We start from the raw sequence: 19,604 nt of genomic DNA, 5'->3' as shown, positions 1-19,604 counted from the left end.
GCTGTCTGAGTATTCTGTACAGCTAACATTTCTTTTTGATTGACATGCAGGTGCATTTGACTTGGGTTTCATTTGCCCTGAATGCACTTCCCTGCCAGGTAAACCCCCCACGCATAGTCTGATACGTCTGTTGTTAGGGTTTGGGCGGCAGGGGGTAGAGTGAATGATAGTCCCTTGTTTTCATGGCAGGCGTCTGCCACCAAAGGAATTCTAACCGCAGGCAAGGTACAAATAGGAATCATTGTTTCTAAATCCTGAGAATGTTGACACCATAGGCTTTTTAGATACCATTGTAGTTTCCTCATATGCAGTCTTGCATATGGAATTAGTAGACTGCACGAGGCCATGAACCCCAAGGCTTGCAGTATTTGCCTTGCAGATAGGGTTTTTGTGGCCACTAGTTTGAAGCAAGTTATAAAATGAATTTGTTTCTCTGGCGTGAGGAAAGCCATCTGGGAAGTTGTGTTCAAGCTTGCTCCCAGGAATATAATTTGTTGATAGGGTACCAGATGTGATTTCTTTTCGCTTATGGTGTACCCCCAGACAAGTTAACACCTTTTGTACAAATGCCAGATGATTCAGAAGTATATCCTGGCTTTCTGCCTGAATTAGACAATCGTCCAGGTATGGGTATATTTGAATATTTCTTTGGCTGCAAAATGCAATGACTGGAGATAGGCACTTTGTGAATACCCTGGACGCAGTAGATAAGCCAAAGGGCAGTGTAGAGAACTGATAGTGCATGCAGCCTGCTTTGAAGCGTAGGTATCTTCTGCAAGTTTCCCTGATTGGGATGTGCAGGTAGGCTTCCTTTAAATCCAGTGTTGCCAACCAGGCATCCTTGCCTAGCATAGGAAGAAACTGGTGAAGAGTTAGCATCTTGAATTTTGGAATCACCAAAAAGGTGTTTAAGGTAGAAAGATCCAAGATAGGATGCCATGAGTTGTCTTTTCTGGGTACCAGGAAAAGTCCCGAGTAGAAACCTTGTCCCTTTTCCTCATCTGGTACAGTTTGAATAGCCTTTATGCTTAATAGAGAGAGTACTTGCATTTGAGCTTCTGCCCACTGATGTGGGGGTAGATCTGGCCAACCATTTGGCGTTGGTAATGTGTGGAAGTGAAACCTATATCCTTCGGAAACTATATTTAAAACTCATTTGTCCTGGGTAATGAGTTCCCAGTTTTTTACCTGCAGAGCAATCTTTCCCCCTAAAAGAGCAGTCAGTTGAGAAGTGCTTGGAAGTTTTAAAATTAAGTCACTGACAGTTTACCATAAAGGGGAGTCTTACTACTCCCTGCTTTGGAAGTAGGAGCACCCCACTGCTTAGTACTGTGCGTGCCCAGGGAGTGAATCCTGGGTGTTCTGCTGGTTCTGGGTTTGGACCGAGTAGGCCTGGAAAAGGCAGGAAAGGACCAATTCTTAGAGGGTCAATGCCTACTAAATCTTGGAGGCTGTACTTGTAGGAAATCTTTAACAGTTTGCATAGATTTAGCTTTTTCCTCCATCTTTTTAAGAACAACTTCTGCTTTGTTGCCCAACAGGCGATCCTGATTTAAGGGAGCATCCAGCAATTTAGCTTTAACATGATCTGGCAAGGATTGCTAAGCCAAGCATGCCTTCTAAGTACAGACCCAGTGACAGCAGCCCTGCAAGATGCCTCTAGAGAATCAAAACCACATTGCAAAGTATGTTTTCCAACCTGTTCAGCAGAATGCATTAAATCCTGTAAATCCTTGTTTTCAGCACAATCAGGAATCAACATAATTTCTGTTTAAGCAATCCAATAATATGCTGCTGATACTTTAACATATGAAACTGGCAATTTAAGGCCCTACTGGCCAAGGTTGCAGAAGTGTATACCTTCTTACACCATCTATCCAGCGCCCTGGAGTCTCTATAAGAGGGGGTAGGATTTTTGGCAGTAGTAGCCTTAATGCCCTTTGGGTCCTTGTGAAATGGTCTAAGGATCCGCAGTAGGATTTTTAAAAAGGAACTTGAGAGAGTCAGGAACCCTGTAATATCTATCAGGTTTTCTGAGAGCAGGAGGTAAAGAGTCGGGGGCCAAGCTAGATTCCAAAAAGGCATCAACAATGTCTAGTACAGGAGGGATAGCTAAAGGTCTGTGCTGGGGTAGGAGTAAGAAATCCCTAAGCCTCTTTTTAGAATCAGAGAAATCCTGGCTTTCCCAACGAAAATGCTCCCTGAGAGTATGCAAGGTTTCTCCAAAAGAGAAATCCTCTGGGGGGAAGCAGAGGGAATAAAGTCTGCAGCATCAGACTCCTCATAGGTAGATAAGGGTAAATTCTGGTCATCAGAGGAAACAGAAATTTCAGAATCCTGGTCATCAGAGGAAACAGAAATTTCAGAATCTTGGTCAGAAGTATCATAAGCAAACTCAGTCCTAGGACTCAGAGGGGGAAGGTTGGCTTCCCCTGATTAAAGTAATAAGGTCTTCAGCCATTCTTATTTGTTTTTTTAGGCATAGAGGCCTGACCATGTGGTCTGGGTGTCAGCTTTCTAGGCATGGTTTGAGTTTTAGGCCTTGAAGAAGAAGATGGCGTTGGTTTAACATGAAAGTCAGTAGACCTGAATACACCCTCAGAAGCCGGTGCTTACACAGTGGCTCCGAACCCATCCAAGCTAGAGACATCCGCAGGTTCCACAGTTGAAGCATCTTGCGGCATACAGGACTTCAAATGGGTCCCAGCAGAGGCCTGCGAATCTGAAGTAGCTGGTATCATGGGCTGCAAAAGCGCCTCACTGAGTACCGGCGAACTGGCGACTGGCTTAGGAGAAGCGTCGTCGGCAGGTTTGGACCTAGGCGGCCTGTCTGTCTTTATCTTTGCGTTTTTTCAGAATGTCGGCAGTCGGATGGCTTACCGAAGGCATATCAGGATAATTGAACCGAGCACCAAAATATTTAGAAGTGAAAATATACCGACGACGGATAGTTAGTGGTTTAAATAAGGCACAAAACCAACAGCGAGGTACATCGTGGTCAGGGCCTAGGCAAGGAATACAGTACAAATGAAAATCTTTATGAGGTATTTGCTTTCCACAAGAAATGCAATTATTTACTTTTACTGACATCGGTTTAGAGCAAGAAAAAGTTTCCCCAATGGGATACTTAGCTTTTAGTTGAAGACTTTGGTTCTGAAACTCGAAAACGAAAATTTAAGGAGTCAACCGACCGGCACTTGCGAACTGCTTCTGCTTCTGGCACCGCACGGCAAGAAAGACTGATGCAATGGCGTCGGCTGCATGTTTTATACCCCAGATGACCTGACGTCACGGAAGAAGAGACAGCAACCGATGCAGGACCCAAGACTTTGGTAATCAGGCCGACTGAGGGCTACTGCAAGCAGATAACCCAAATGTGATGACTGCAACAGTGAAATACTAAGAACATCAGAAATTTCAGAATCCTGGTCAGAAGTATCATAAGCAAATTCTGTCCTACGTCTCCAAGAGGGGGAAGGTTGGCTTCCCCTGATTAAAGTAATAAGGTCTTCAGCCATTCTTATTTGTTTTTTAGGCACAGAGGCCTGACCATGCTGTCTGGGCATCTTTTTTTTTAGGCATGGTTCGAGTTTTAGGCCTTGAAGAAGAAGACAGCGTTGGTTTAATATTCAAGTCAGTAGGCCTGAATACACCCTCAGAAGCCGGTGTCTGCACAGCGGCTCTGAACCCATCCAGAGTAGACACATCCACAGGTTCCACAATTAAAGCATCTCGTGGCATACCGGACTCTGAATGAGTCTCAGTAGAGGCCTGCGAATTTGAAGTGGTGGGTATCAGGGGCTGTGAAAGTGCCTCACTGAGTACCTGTGAACTGGCGACTGGCTTAGGAGAAGTGTCGTTGGCAGCTGTGGACCTAGTCGGCCTGTCTTTGTCTTTATCTTTGCGTTTTTTCGGAATGTCGGTAGTCAGATGGCCTACCGAAGACATATATGGATAATTGAACCGAGTACTAAAATATTTCGATGTGAAAATGTACCGATGACAAATAGTTTGTTGCTTAAATAAGGCACAAAACCGACAGCGAGTTACGTCGTGGTCAGGGCCTAGGCAAGGGATATAGTACGAATGAAAATCTTTATGAGGTATTTGCTTTCCACAAGTAATACAGTTATTGACTTTTACTGACATTGGTTTATAGCAAGAAAAAGTTTCCCCAACGGGATACTTAGTTTTAGTTGAAGACTTTGGTTCTGAAACTCGAAAACGAAAATTTCAGGAGTCGGCCGACCGGCAATTGCGAACTGCTTCTGCTTCGGGCACCGCATGGCAAGAAAGACTGATGTAATTGCGTCGGTTGCATGCTTTATACCCCTGACTACCTGACGTCATGGAAGATGAGACAGCAACCGACGCAGGACCCAAGACTTTGATAATCAGGCTGACTGAGGGATACGGCAAGCAGATAACCCAAATGTGATGACTGCAACAGTGAAACATGAAGCACATCAGCATGCTTGACAAATGGGACCTATACAGTGATGATGGCTGTCACATTCTGGTGAAGTCTGGGGTCAGTGTGATAATGTTAGATAAGGGTCATATAATGGCTATATCTTCCCCTCCTTACTTGGACACAGCTCCTGTACCTATGAAGCCCACATCTCAGTCCCTGGATGTCAATAAAGAACAGGATCTGGCTGACATCAGCACAGGGTGTGCCGCCTTCTACTTTGGCAGAGAGAGATCCTTGACTGCTGGCAGTTCTCAATCACGGGGAGGATAGCCAGGCTCAGCATACTGGTGGCTAGTAACACCATAGGTATGACCCTCCTTCTTAAGCTCTCTCTCTCTCCATGGCCATCACACAGAGTAAATTTTGGGCTGTCATACAGCATACAGAGATAGGCAGATACCAATGCAGCAGAGATGACTGGTGTGGCTCATGGTCTGCGTGATGACCTCTGAGAGGTCTGGCCCACTTACATGTTACATATCTGAAAGCCAGCATCAGAAGTCTACATATTGCAAATGTCACTATGAGGCCACCCCACTGTGGCCATCAGTGATCACCATTCTCATGGCTTGTCAACTTACTCTTCTGGAGGTGAAGTACAGCATGGGAGGTGCAAAGTTCCTGTGTCTGATGCATATGGTGCAGTCCATACATGCTACAGAACAGAATAAATTTAATATTGCAAGCATTAAACTTAACATACATTAATAGTAATCTGATCCATAGTTGCCTCTTAGTGCCATAGCTTAATGTGCATGCCTCAGCCTTCCACTGTAATCACTACTTAACTGTAGATACATTTATCTAACTCTAAATCAGTGCCTTGACTAGGAACTGAAATACTATTTTCTTTTAGTCACCCACCAAACTGCCCTTACAGCTAAGCTAGACTACAATATAAACTGCATGCCATTTACTTAGTGCTCAGATCTTAATTAAAGTATTCTATTTTTCTTCGACAAATATTTTTTACCCAGAAACTGAAAACTATTATATTCTCTTACTCTTTCCACATACAGCTCATACCCTTGGTCAAGATGGAAGGTCTGCAAACTAGTCTACCCTCTTCTGCCAGCCTCATACCATTTGGTATACTCAAGCAATGTAAAAATTATCTGAAGCTCACAACCTATTTTACTTAACTAACCTTGTCCCATGGGAGTGGCACACAACTGCTATGATGCTACTCCACAAGGGTGTGCCACCACAGACCCAAGGAATTACAGATCCAAAAACCTAACTCCTCTTATATGGTGGGCAATGAAACATATAACTGAGCTAATTAACTATGGTATCAAAAATCGTAGTAAGACTCTATTCCATTGGAATTTGACTTTGTCAAAGCTAGATCCTATCTACTGAATCTCGTGAACTTCCTTAAGAAGGTTACTCAAGCTGTACACTGTGGAAAAGCTGTCCACACAACATAGGTTTATCCTTTCAAAAACATCTAATACCATACTATACCATACCCTATGGAAATATAATAAGCAAGTTATAAAAGATTCAAATTGATCTGTATGTGGTTAGGCGGATAGCCAAATTTCTTGGTAACAAAACTTGCACAGTAAGAGCTAAAGATGCATCCTCTTGAAGGGCATGAAAGTAACCAGCGGAGTTTGACATGGATCTGTACTGGGATCCCTGATGTTCAGCATCTACTTCTCAGCTCTCCACTTATCAAACAAGGACCTATGGTTACCAAAGTTCATAAATGACTGTAAGCTGCGAGTCATAGTCAAGTCCCCCTCTGACACATGCACTCCAGGAAGAGCGTACTCTTGGCAATAGATAATGTACTAAAAATAGGCTCAAGCTCAATGCCAAAAAGTGTAGCATTGTAGCATTTGGTAAGCATCCCCTATCTCCAAGCTTATGGCATAGATAACACACCACTTCCAAATGAAAGGCCATGCCAGACCTAGGCAGTTAGGTGGACAGCTCCCTAATGTGTGACCATCATGTTGCAACAGTGGTTAGGAAATCTTTTTGCCTCGCACAACACATAGCAAAAGTTATCTCTCTCAAATTAAAATATATGTCAACTCCTTGTGGTCCACACTGATTAGACCCATAGAGTACAATGCCCCCCTTTTGGGATGTACCTTACTAAGCACATCAAACAACTGGAATGAACAAAGAAGTTCATAACTAAAAGAATCAGGTGTCTAAAGGATCTGAAATACAAAGAAAGACTGGAAGCTTTACCCTATACTCATTTTCATTAGACTCTATAGGGGGTGATCTGTCTCTTGCTTATAAGGCTACAAGTCCAAGAACTGTTATAAATCAAACAGTCCAGCTAACACTAGAGCCAGCGGTCTAAATCTATGATGCACATATCACTTCTCTGGAACAGATTTCCTCTCCAGTTTAAGCAAAGGGACAAACTATCTGCCTTTAAAAAGGAGCTGGACAACTGGACTGGCAGTCATAAATTCATCCCTAGTATGACAGGACTGTCCCTCCTTGAAAAGAGAGGCAAGACAAACATGGTCTCGCAGCTCAGTAGCCTTGAAACTCCTATAGTCCCCTATGGCATTGCTTCTCTGCTCTATGATGTGTGGAAACTACACATTCCTCCACATGCTATAGCATAGCATTGAGAAACTTCACACAATATCCTTGAGGAAGATGCCTGGGATATACTCACTGTGTTCCCCACAGGTCCCTGGGAGGTCACTGAAGCCAGTATTTTAACAGCTACACAAACTTTGGTGTCCAAAGAGATGTCTACTCCATACATTCCATGATCCTGGATATGAGGTCAACATATCTCTACAAGTTCTTACATGCTGCCTCTTTCCACAAAGTAGCTTGTTCACTCTGTGTTGAGGAGATGGATTGGAAAGTTGCACACTGTCAGATGACTTGCCAGTGCCACAGGTGATTTGTGCACAGCAACCGACTGTGAGAACAGCCTTGTGCATATACATATGTTAAAGCAGTGATTACCCTGCTAACATGATTTTGTGGTCTCTGTCTTGATTTTATGATGAACTGCTGCTCCTGCGGTCAAGTCTCATCGTGCTATTTTTATATGCTTGTGAATTGTGCAACCATATTGTTTATTTTTATTGCATTTGCTGTGACCCTTATTTTAATAATGTTAGTAAACAGAACAGTGTTGCTGGTTGGTTACAATATCTCATGGACTAGAATGACCTTGCTGCGTCTCTGAATCATCCGGTCCTGCGAGTGGCTGTTCATTGTGCTATTTCAAATATCATTCTGTATCCCAAGAAAATTAATATCCACATATGTGAGCATGTACAAACATTTAAGAATTACTTTTATTTGCTAGCCCAAAATACTATTTGTGGTTTGTTAACTAAGTAACTCGATTAGGTTAAGTACCACTCTTCAGGGGTGAACCGGTAGCCCTTTCTGGCTAAGCGACTGGTTTAAGAGTCACACAGTAAGTGAATACAAAGTAAACTTAATCCACCAAAACAGGATAAAATTCAGTAGTTCATAGACTATCACATGCAGCAAGTGTACAAAGTACATAAAGATATTTTCTTCTCAAATTCACACTTTCACTGAATAGGTACATCAGTCTAGGTTTTAACTTGTACACAAGGTGACATTTTTGAAATCACTAAACAAGGCTGCATACAAAATAAACTGAATGCACATTACAATTTGTGTGTCAAGTCATTCACAAAACTACTAAATACTTGCACTTTATGGTCCCCTGGAGACCATTTCATTATTTACCCATAAAAACAGGTTGTACATACCTAACAACATATTTCTTCACTCATGATGGTTAAAAACACCCTTACCTGGTGGGTGAATGGGAGGAGGAATAGACGCAACTGGTGGGGGAGGACGCAAAAAATGAGGTGGAGGAGGTGGAGTTGTTATTGGTGGAATAGGGGGACCGGCTGGAGGAGCAAACTGTTGCGGAGGCTGTGGAGGTGGGGGTGGTTTGTTCGTATGATCTCCAAGAACCTATATTAAAAACAAATAAATACAATAAAAACACTTAGCAACAAAGAAAACTGCTGACGCATTATTAAACTGAAGTCTTGCACATAAATAGGATATCTGTCAGAAAGGTTTGTATTTTCTAGAACAGTAATTAAAAATGTACAAGAAATCTGGAAACTTCAAGATACTACTAAAATAATGCAAAACACCATATATAAAATAAAAGTATAAACATATACATCATATACATCATGTGTATACTAAGAAATGTTTTTTTTCCAATTATCATACTTTGGGTGTCTCTGATGGTGCATACATCTACAACTGCCCTTTCCACATGTGGCAACATGCTTCCTAATGTAATGTACTTGATTCCTCCTGGGGGACCTCTGCCTCACACAGCTTGGATACCTTTGTAGTCCTTCCTAACCATCCCAACTAATCTGCTCACCAAGAAGCAGTCTCATGTATTACCCAGGTCAGGAATTTCCCTTTCCTGGAATGCAGTCTTGCAGATACTGGAATGCCCCACGTGGAAAGACAAGGATTGAGCAGCTATACTAGAATCCAAGTCATATGGCCACAGAAGACTGGTAGCATTAATATGGTGTAAATAAAAAGTAATCTCCCATTTTCCATGATCATTAATTTTTCAGAGGAAACAGTAATGCAGTACCTGCAGGTGTTCCCTTCACTCCTTAAAGCTGCACAACAAGCCAGTAATCCCACTAAATAAAAGTCAATTATATGCTGGATTTCCCAAGCTAGACCTTCACTTTCTCCCAAGAGGAAGGTCACTACATGGTCTCAGTCCTACTCCAACACCTAGTCTCTAGCACTACAGATAGAACTTCAGCCATTTACTGAATCACAGAAATGATCATGTTTATGTCTTTAAATTACTAACAAAAACTCATACAGAACAGTATAAGGTACCAACTTATGGGCAGACGTGTCACACATGACAGACATAACCTTAAAACACTCCATTGAAATAGTAATACACATTAGCAACCATGTTATTTGTAGCGACAACATATTTTAAACAAAAAATATATATATTTTTTTAGTCTGCCAGCAAGTCCATTACCCTTTTCCTCACTACAGGAAAATAATGTAACGTGTTGGAGGAAACGTGAGTTTGTTTTTTGGTGATTTTATGTCCATGGTGTGAAAGGTTTGTTTTGTTTTATTGGGACATTTACAAAATCACTACAAAAGTACTATGGGATCCCTGTGTACATTTTCTCTGTATACAGTTTTAGCCTGAGGATGCAACAATAGCTTCTCTTCTAAGCTGATTTTTACGGAAGATGTGTTAAAAAGTTACTCTTTATTAGATTGTGGCTTCTACATAAGGGTGGTCTCTATTAGAAAATGTGCAGTACTGTATTTACCACAGATTCAGACTCCATACATATTTCACCTACCTATTTTTCCCTTTGGATTACTGCCTCCAATTCATACAAACGGGAAGCAGTAGCTGAATTTTTCTAATGAAGCTGGCTATGTACAGTACTTTATGAACAGGTTAGCCTCATAGATAGCTTTCTACTGTAGTTTTGAAGAATGTATTATCTTTTTAAAGTTTTGGTAATTCTGTCACCCTTCGTAAGTACACCAGCTGAGTATCTGCTAATACAATGCTATTTACAGTGTTCTTTAAATTATGGTATGTGTTCCTCGTAATGCTGTTTTCTGACTAGATAGTTGCAGTTGTAATTTTTTTCTTTTTATTCTGTTTTCATTCTAAATTTGTTATCTTTCTTTAGTATGTGTGTGCTGGGGGGGGGCAGTGGAGTGAAGTTTATGTTTAGTTAGTAAAGTTAAATCTTTTCTTCTGTTAGTGTAAACAGGGATGAGTTATGGTTATTAACTGCTCAGGAAGAGTACTCAAAAATGTTGGGGAGTGATGAAAAATATCTGCACACACTGTCCCCTCACACAGAAGTAAACAAAAACGTGTACTTACACACACACACACACACACACACACACACACACACACACACACACACGAAGTAAACAAAAACTTGTGTACCTACACACACGTGTCTGTGTGTATATCTGGGCTACATGACAGAAGTAAAAATAAAAAAGTGTGTGCATGTACATTTACATACATTGTGTGTGTATATATATATATATATATATATATATATATATATATATATACACACACACACACATACATATACATAATACATTTTTCGTGTATATATATATATATATATATAAACAGACACACACATATATATATATATATATATATATATTTACAGACACACACACACACACACATATCCCCCCCACACACACACACGTACTGAAAAAGAAAAAAACTTATTGAAATTTTTGAGACTTGAAGGAGCCTTTCTTCACTGCTATATGATCCAAGAATTGGTTACAGTAAGTACACAGGAGGTGAAGGCAAAGCTCTCAACATTGGTGGGAGTGAATGCAGACCCTCCATTGAAACACACCTGTCAATGAGGTGAAAGTTCTCTTCAAACAGATATAATTTTCCCCCACACCCTTTATTGCTCTATTTCAAAAAATATACGTTCTACGGCAAGTACAAATCATCTAAAAGCAAATAGCATGATAAAAAGATAATAATGCAGAATACCTACCTTCATGCAATAAGAAAAAAAAAACTGAGGGAAAGACCAGCCCCTCCGCACTCTTCAAATCCATACTCTGTTTAAAAATATTACATCTGAGACTGTGTAACCTAGCTGTAATTGTAAACTTGCTACCACAGTTCCACAAACTTGCTCTTCACACTGTCAGTCTTTCAATTTAAATGGAAGTCAAATTGACTAATCCCATTTTGATGAAGCCCGGTGGTACAAAATATATTTTAGTCTTTTAACGTGAGGCAGTTTTTCATACTGGGAAGCAAAATTCGAAGGGTTTTTTTCAGCATACAAACAGACAAGGCTGCTAAAATCATAAATAAAGAACTAAGGGCCAAAGGATGAGCCATCTCTTCTCATATCAGATGTAGAAGCCCACTTAGTACTGGTTGTTTAATGAGGTAGGAAAATCCTTAACACTTGCTTAAACCACAGTGAGTTAGGGAGTTAAAGCGGACATAAAAGGCTACACTGAAACATGCTATGCCTCTATCATGCAAGAGAAACAAAGTAATACAGTTGTGCTTCACCAAGAAGTTAAGCAGGATGAAGCTGCATAGATGACTCTGTCAAGAGCAAATACCAACACAGTGGACATCTTGGATGGGAACTGTGGAAATCTGTAAAATGAAAGGAGAAAAACAGAAGAAACTCATATTATGGGCTCTATGGAGGCTTCATTGATCTGTTCTGAAGAAGTCCAATGTGACAGGACTGTAGCCATACAATGAGACTGAATGACTGGAGGAAAAGGCAAACAGCACAGTCTGGGATGTTCCATTTCTAAATATCCCACTCACTGTTTGTTTCAAATGCACTTGTGGTTGTCTAGCCTGCTCTGGCTGTGATATTTTCCAGAGATTCTAACCAAAAGAAAAAAGAAAAAAAAAAGAAAACTGCTGCAGCAGGTCAGGGATAAAATCTCCAGTTCTACTGTGCAAAGCTCCAAGCTCTTTATATTATGTCATATTAACTACCCCTCCAGCTTCACCTAAATATTAGAGGTCCTTTCTCCTCTAGTATTACCTTTCTTCCTACTGAACACATTGTTCATTAACTGCACAAAAGGATACAAAAACTAAAGCTACTACTTAGCCAGACAATGGTCCAAGATCCAGGAGGCTTCACAGAAAGAATTCTTGGAGGACCATATCCTTCTTATGGACTAAACAGCTGTATGTGCTAAACAGCTCAGTACAAACTCAGTCAGCTCTGGGAAGATTCTTTGTATGAAATGGGAAACTTCCGAGATTACTTTCCCCTTTTATTCCATCTCATAACAAAAAAGAGTAAGGCAATAGTTTTCTTTTAAATGTACCCAATTTCCCACACTACTGTCCATCTATTTTGCATTTATATTTAATTCTATGTTTATCATTTGACTCTACTTTCAGGTACGTGTTTCAAATCACTGTTAACATTGCTTTTTAAAAGAATCCAAAAACAACTGAAGAGTTAAGTATTGGCCAGCCCCCTCCCCTGACATGTAATTGTGATGTACATTGACTGAAGCATGGCTATGGTGCACTATAACTTCCTTGTTATTGTACAGTCATGATGTTAACAGTTCACTGACATCACTAACGAACTGCAACAAAAAAGGACTGCAGCGCCATAAGCAAAAAGGAAAGAGGCTCATGGTTGCACATTTTTTGGGACTGTGAGATGTTAGTAGATTTCAAAGGTGATATTGACCCGATGTGCAAAAATTGCAAAAGGGGTTGTGGATGGATGGATGCAGGAACTGACAAGAGGAACTTTTGCCCTGAACTGGATGGATGCAGGAACTGACAAGAGGAACTTTTGCCCTGAACTGGATGAACTGTTTATAAAACTGTGTGTGTTGGGTTTGTGCATAAGGTATCAAATGACTGCAAAGAATTGGTTGGGTTACTAATGAGAGTAGATAAGAAAGCAAATAAACAAGAAATGGAAAAAGGAGGATGCTCCAGTAGTGGGAGTGGTCAAGAGGATTACGAGTCAACTTTTAGATTAAATGACTAAGTGCAATGGGAAGGCGGCCGATGAGCATAAGAATAAATGGCAAATATAGCATCAGACAACCACTACAGAATCAAAGCAAGATTGAAATGTAATATGTTTCAAAGCTTTGGGAATTATGACATTAACAAATTGCTGGTATGTAACTTTAGATAAAGTTCTTAAGATGTAACAGGAGAACCCAAGTGACATCACAAAGTAAGGAGAGAAGGAAGGTTGAGAATTAGAGAGAGAGAGGGCTTAGAATTTTTAGGGTAAGTCTGCTGTATTTATACATTGTTAAAGTAGTTGATCTGACAACTTTTTAAAGGTTTTGGTTAGCAGTACTGTGAGCTAAGAATAGAAGCAAGGGTCTATATTACATGATCAAAACCTTAAATTATTTAACACCTAAAGGTCGATCATGAAATATCGAACCCTTAGCATCGAAAATGGCATTTTCCACACAGGGAAACAATGCCGTTGGCCAAATTAAAAAAAAAAAGTTTTAAACAGAAATGAAGTGGGGAGCTTCACCCCCCCCCCCCCAACTAAATATACCAACTCAGAGATCGCTCTACAGCAGAGAAAGAACAAAATCCGCATAATGGCCAAACGACTTGTTTCCCTGTGTAGAAACGGCCGTTTGCAATTTTCAGACCGACATTTAGTGATTGACCTTTAGATGTTCAAAAAAGTACAGTTTTGTACCTACCATAAATGTAGATGTTCGAGTGTTCACACTGCTGCAGTCATTACACTTGGGTTATCCTGCCGTCAGGCGGTCCCGCCAGAGTTCCAAAGTCTTGGTCCGGCGTCAGTTGCTGTCGCTTCTTCCCTGACGTCAGTGCACCAGGAGTATATAAGATGCATCCGACGCCATTTTCTTCAGTTTTTTTTGCCCCAGATGTCAGGTGCCCCCAAGTAGGTACGCAATACATATTGCTAATAAAAAATATATATAAAATAAAAACAATACCTTCAGTTACAAGCAAATACACCACAAAGGTTGCATAGGATAGAAAGGTATAGATAAGTCCAGCTAGGGCAGAGGGGATGGAGGGAGGGTAACCTGGACTGCAGCAGTGTGAACACTCGAACATCTACATTTATGGTGGGTACAAAACTGTACTATGTTCATCGTGTTACACTGCTGCAGTCATTACACTTGGGTAGAATCCCAAAGCTAAGGTTGGGTGGCTGGTCTATAAAGAGTTAGGATTGGCTATGAGGCCCTGCAGAACTGCAGTGGCAAATCCTGCTCTGGATTTAGAGTAAAGAGGCAAATGGTAATGCTTGGTAAAGGCGTGCACTGAACTCCAAGTTGCAGCCTCCAAAATTTCCTTGGTATGTACTCCTCTGAGAAAGGCTGTTGATGTGGCTGTTGCCCTGGTGGAATGTGGCCTAATGTTATTTGGGACTGATTTTCCATGCTGTGTGTAGCAGTAACGAATACAGTGTCCTATCCATTTGGAGATGGTCTGCTTTGAGATAGCCTTGCCCTGTGATCCTGCAGCATATGCTACAAATAGTTGCTCAGTTTTCCTGAAAGCTTTTGTTTTGCCCAAGTAGAAGCGTAGCTGCCTGTGTATGTCCAAAGAGTGCAGAAGTTTCTCCCCTTTATTCTGGGGGTTTGGATAAAAAGTTGGCAAATGGATGGTTTGGTTAAGAGCCAAACTAGATACCACCTTTGGCATAAAGGTAGGGTTAGTCCTTAAAGAAACCCTGTCCTGATGAAAAATTATAAAAGGTTCCACTGTCATTAATGCCTGTAGCTCTGAGACTCTTCGTGCTGAAGTTACTGCCTGGAGCAGAGCTGTTTTCCATGATAAAAATTTCAGATCGGCTGTATTGGCTGGCTCAAAAGGTGGCAGGGTCAGTTTTTCCAAAACGAAACTGAGGTCCCAAGTTGGTGTTGGTGCTCTCCGGGGCGGTCTTATGTTTTTAGCCCCTCTGAGGTACTGCTTTAGCAAGGGATGAGAGAATAAAGGAGGATCCGTGTTGTAATGTGCTGAAATGGCAGAGGCATGAATCTTAATTGATGAGAAGGATAGGCCTTTGTCCAGCATCTCAGTTAAGTATTGTAAAATCTGAGGAATGTTTGGGACAAGAGGGTCAAGGCTTTGAGCCTGGTTCCAGGTGCAGAATCTCTTCCATTTTTCTGAGTAAGCTTTCCTGGTGCTAGGCCTCCTGGCCTCCAAAATGACATCCATAACAGCTTTAGAGAGAGGTGTTGCCTGTTTGACTAATGAATCTGCCATGCAGCCAGGTTTAGGGTTTTGAGCTTACCGTGCAGGATCTGACTGTTTTGTCGAGTCAGAAGGTGTGGAATCTGAGGCAAAATCCATGGTGGGCCATGAGTTAAGTTCTTTAATATTGGGTACCAGTGCTGGCGTGGCCAGTCTGGAGCAATCAGGATCATCTGTGGTTTTTCTTGTCTGGCTTTTAGGAGTACCTTTGAAAAGAGAGGCAGTGGTGGGAAGGCTTAAACTTTTAGGTTTTTCCAGCTGAACGAGAGAGCATCCACCTTCCATGCTTGTGTGTGGAAAGTCCTTGTGCAGAATTTTTGTAGTTAGCAATTCAGTGGGGAGGCAAAAAGATCTATGTCTGGGCATCCCCATTTCTGCGTTACCATGCTGAAGATTTGTGGATTCAATTTCCATTCGAGAGGGTCCATGATATTTCTGCTTAGATCGTCTGCCAGAGTATTTTTCTTTCCTGGCAGGAATTGTGCTTGCAGATGAACTTGATACGTTAGAGCTATGTTCCACAAGGTCATGGCTTGCCTGCATAGGGGATAAGAATGAGTGCCCCCTTGCTTGTTTACGTACCACATTACTGTGGTGTTGTCTGTCTTTAATAATAATTGTCTTGGATGCAGAAGGACCTTGAAAGCTGTTAGGGCATTCTGAACAGCCAACATCTCTTTCTGATTGATGTGAGGATGCATTTGGTCTGTGGTCCACTTGCCCTGAATACATTTTTCCTGCCATGTGTGCTCCCCAGGCGTAATCCAAAGCATCTGTTGTTGGAGTCTGCCTGGCTGTGGGTAGAGTAAAAGGCTGACCCTTGTTGAGTTGACATGCCTGTGCCCACCATCGAAACTCCTGTTGTAGGCAGGGAATTATTGGTATTACTGCTTCCAAACTGTGAGTGTTGAGTCCAAACACTTTTTAGGTACCTTTGTAATTTCCTCATATGCAGTCTGGCATATGGAATTAGTATGCAGGATGCCATGAATCCCAGGGCCTGCAGAATTTTTCTTGCAGGGAGATGGGACTTTTTTGCCAGTAATTGAAAATATTGAGTTAGTTGTCCTTGTTTGTCTGGCGTGAGATGAGCCATCTGGGCCGTTGTATTTAAGCTGGCACCCAGGAATATTATCTGTTGTGAGGGCACTAGTTTTGACTTCTTTTCGTTTACTGTGTACCCTAGAGAAATTAGCAACTTTTTTACAAACGCCAGATGCTTTAGAAGATTGTCCTTTGTCTCTGCTTGAATGAGGCAGTCGTCCAAGTATGGATATATTTGAATTCCTTTTTGTCTGCAAAATGCAATTACTGGTGCGAGGCACTTTGTAAAGACCCTGGGCACAGTAGATAAGCCAAAGGGCAGTGCAGAGAATTGGTAGTGCATTGTACCAGCTTTGAATCTGAGGTATCTTCTGCAATTTTGTTTGATAGGGACATGCAGGTATGCCTCTTTGAGGTCCAAAGTAACAAGCCAAGCCTTCTTGCCTAGCATGGGAAGAAGCTGCTGTAGTGTCAACATTTTGAATTTTGGAACATCCATGTAAGCATTTAGAGTTGAAAGGTCTAGTATGGGTCTCCAGGCTTTGTCCTTTCTGGGGACCAGGAAGAGTCTTGAGTAAAATCCTTGTCCTTGTTCCTGTTGTGGTACTTTTTTAATAGCTCTCATGTCCATGAGGGCTGAAATTTGTTTTTGTGCCTCTGCCCATTGATTTTGTGGCAGGTTTGGCATTCCTTTTAGCCTTGGTAAAGTGTGAAAAGTGGAACCTGTAACCTTGAAACACAACATTCAGAACCCATTTGTCTTGAGTGATTGTTTGCCAGTTTTGAGAAAAAAGTGCTAGTTTCCCCCCTAAAGGGGCTGCCAAAAGGGAAGTGTTTGGCGTAAGAAGGGGGAAGTCATTGGGACTGTTTCCTGTAAGGTTGAGACTTGTCCTCACCTCCTTTTGGTGTAGAGGTGCCCCACTGTCATTGTCTATTAGAGCCTTGGGGTTGAGATCTGCCTCTTGGGTGCCTGTATCTGCCTCTCTGTGGCCTGTCTGACACTGGAAAGGACCAATTCTTTCTATGCCAATTTCTGCTAAATCGAGGTGGCTGTACCTGTAAGAAATCTTTGACTGTTTGCATAGATTTAGCTTTATCTTCCACTTTCTTTAACACCTCTTCTGCCTTAACACCAAACAAGGTATCATGCTGTAAAGGAGTATCCAATAACATTGCCTTAACATGATCAGGTAAACTCTGTTCTTTTAACCAAGCATGTCTTCGAATCACAGAACCTGTAACTGCAGCTCTACAAGAGGCCTCTAAAGAATCAAAACCACATTGCAGAGTATGTTTTCCCACCTGTTCAACTGCATGCAATAAATCCTGCATTTCTTTAGAGTCAGGAGCTTCTGAGCTTGCAAGCATTTTCTGTTTTAACTGAGCCATTAAATATTGTTGGTACTTAAGCATGTGAAACTGGCAATTTAAAGCCCTTACTGCTAAAGTTGCAGAAGTGTAAACTTTCTTCTCCCATCTATCCAGTGCTCTGGAATCTCTGTCATAGGGGACTGGATTTTTTGCAATGGAAGCCTTAACCCCTTTTGGACCCTGGGAAATAGTTTCTGGATCAGCAGAAGGGTTTTTATAAAGAAACTTGTGAGAGTCAGGGACTCTATAATACCTATCTGGCTTGGCTGGAGCAGGGGGCAAAGAATCAGGAGATAAGCTGGATTCAGAGAACACATCATCCACACTATCTAGCACAGGCGGAATAGCCAGGGGCCTGTGCTGAGGTAATAAAAGGAAGTCCCTGAGCCTTTTCTTGGATTCTGAATAATCCTGACTTTCCCAATGGAAATGCTCCCTCATGGTATGCAAAGTTTCCCCAAAATAATAATCCTCAGGAGGAGAGGCTTAAGGGATAGATTCTTCAGCATCAGAGTCCTCATAGGGGGGTAGAGAGTATCCCTGGTCTGAAGAGGAATCAGAGGAAATGGAAACTTGATCAGAGGAATCATAGTCTGTATCCTGCCTAGGCCTTTTCTCAGGAGGGGGATGGGAACCCCTGATTAGAGTAATGAGGTCTTCGGCCATTTTAAGCATCTGTTTCTTAGGCATGGAGGACTGTCCAGGAGAATGCTGTACTTGCTTGTCTTTAATGGTGTTTTTGTCTTGGCTGTTGCTTTGATGGTAAGTTGTGAAGGTCTGAAAACACCCTCAGAAGCCGATGCCTGCTCAGCGGCTCCGGACCCATCTGAGGGATTAGTTTCCGTAGGCCCAATACCTTGAGTTTCCAGAGGCCTAGTTGTCTCCACGTGCGAGTCGGAGGCGGCCTGTGGCTCTGAGGTAGCGGGTGTCAGGGGCTGCAAAAGCACCTCAATGAGAACCGGCGAACTGGCGACTGGCCTAGAAGAGGCTTCGTCATCGGTTTTGGACCTCGGATGCCTGTCTTTATCCTTGTCTTTGCGTTTTTTTCAGAATTGCGGTCATCGGTTGATCCGACGGCATATTATAATTGAACCTTCGGCCAAAGTAGTGCAATGCAAAATCAAAACGTCATTTTATAGTGCGTTTGTTAAATCTAGCACAAAACCGACAACTAGTGACGTTGTGATCACGGCCTAGGCATGGAATACAGTAAGAGTGGAAGTCCTTATGAGGTATTTGCTTCCCACAAGAAATACAATTATTAACTTTTTCTGACATTGGTCTGAGGCAAGAAAAAGGTTTCTCCAATGGGGTACTTAGTTTTATTGAAGACTTCAGATCTGAAATTCGACTTCGAAAATTTCAGGAGTCGGCCGACCGGCACTTGCAAACTGCTTTTGCTTCGGGCACCACGCGGCAAGAAAGACTGAAGAAAATGGCGTTGGATGCATCTTATAGACCCCTGGCGCACTGACATCAGGGCAGAAGCGACAGCAACCGACGCCGGACCAAGACTTTGGAACTCTGGCCGACTGCGGGACCGCCTAACGGCAGGATAACCCAAGTGTAATGACTGCAGCAGTGTAACACGATGAACATCCTAAGGTTTCGATCACATAATAGGGAACCTAGAAGCAAAGGTGATAAGGACAGCTGGATTATAGTGCTAGCAAATTAGGGAAAGGCTGTGGAGTATAGTCAGTGAAAGGTTTAACAAAAGTAATGTATACTGCATATGAGTAAGGTAGTGAGGGGTGCACTTAGTTGAACATACAGAGATTGTTCTGAATGAATGACATTATCAGTTTCCCCAAATTACAAGGACTGTAATTTCGAAAAACTTTCCTTGTCAATCTAATGTAAGAATTGCACTGTGATTAAAGCAATAAATAATTTGTATAGGAATGATCC

General features: G+C 41.8%; 1 protein-coding gene across 1 annotated transcript in view; it reads right to left on the bottom strand.

The window, feature by feature from the left end:
- The window catches only part of LOC122790151 (pre-mRNA 3'-end-processing factor FIP1-like), a gene marked incomplete in the record, with an annotated part of 1,284,544 nt that overhangs the window by 686,478 nt on the left and 578,462 nt on the right, over positions 1–19,604 (bottom strand). The window contains 1 exon segment of the mRNA XM_044057737.1: positions 8,263–8,431. Coding sequence (XP_043913672.1) covers positions 8,263–8,431 — 169 coding nt within the window.

Source organism: Protopterus annectens, chromosome 15.part0 (assembly GCF_019279795.1).
Source record: "Protopterus annectens isolate FY-2018-M chromosome 15.part0, PAN1.0, whole genome shotgun sequence".
In the NCBI taxonomy this organism is placed as follows: Eukaryota; Metazoa; Chordata; order Ceratodontiformes; family Protopteridae; genus Protopterus; species Protopterus annectens.
The sequence above is the reverse complement of the archived record's forward strand: the minus strand, read 5'-3'. Positions and strand labels throughout refer to the sequence as shown.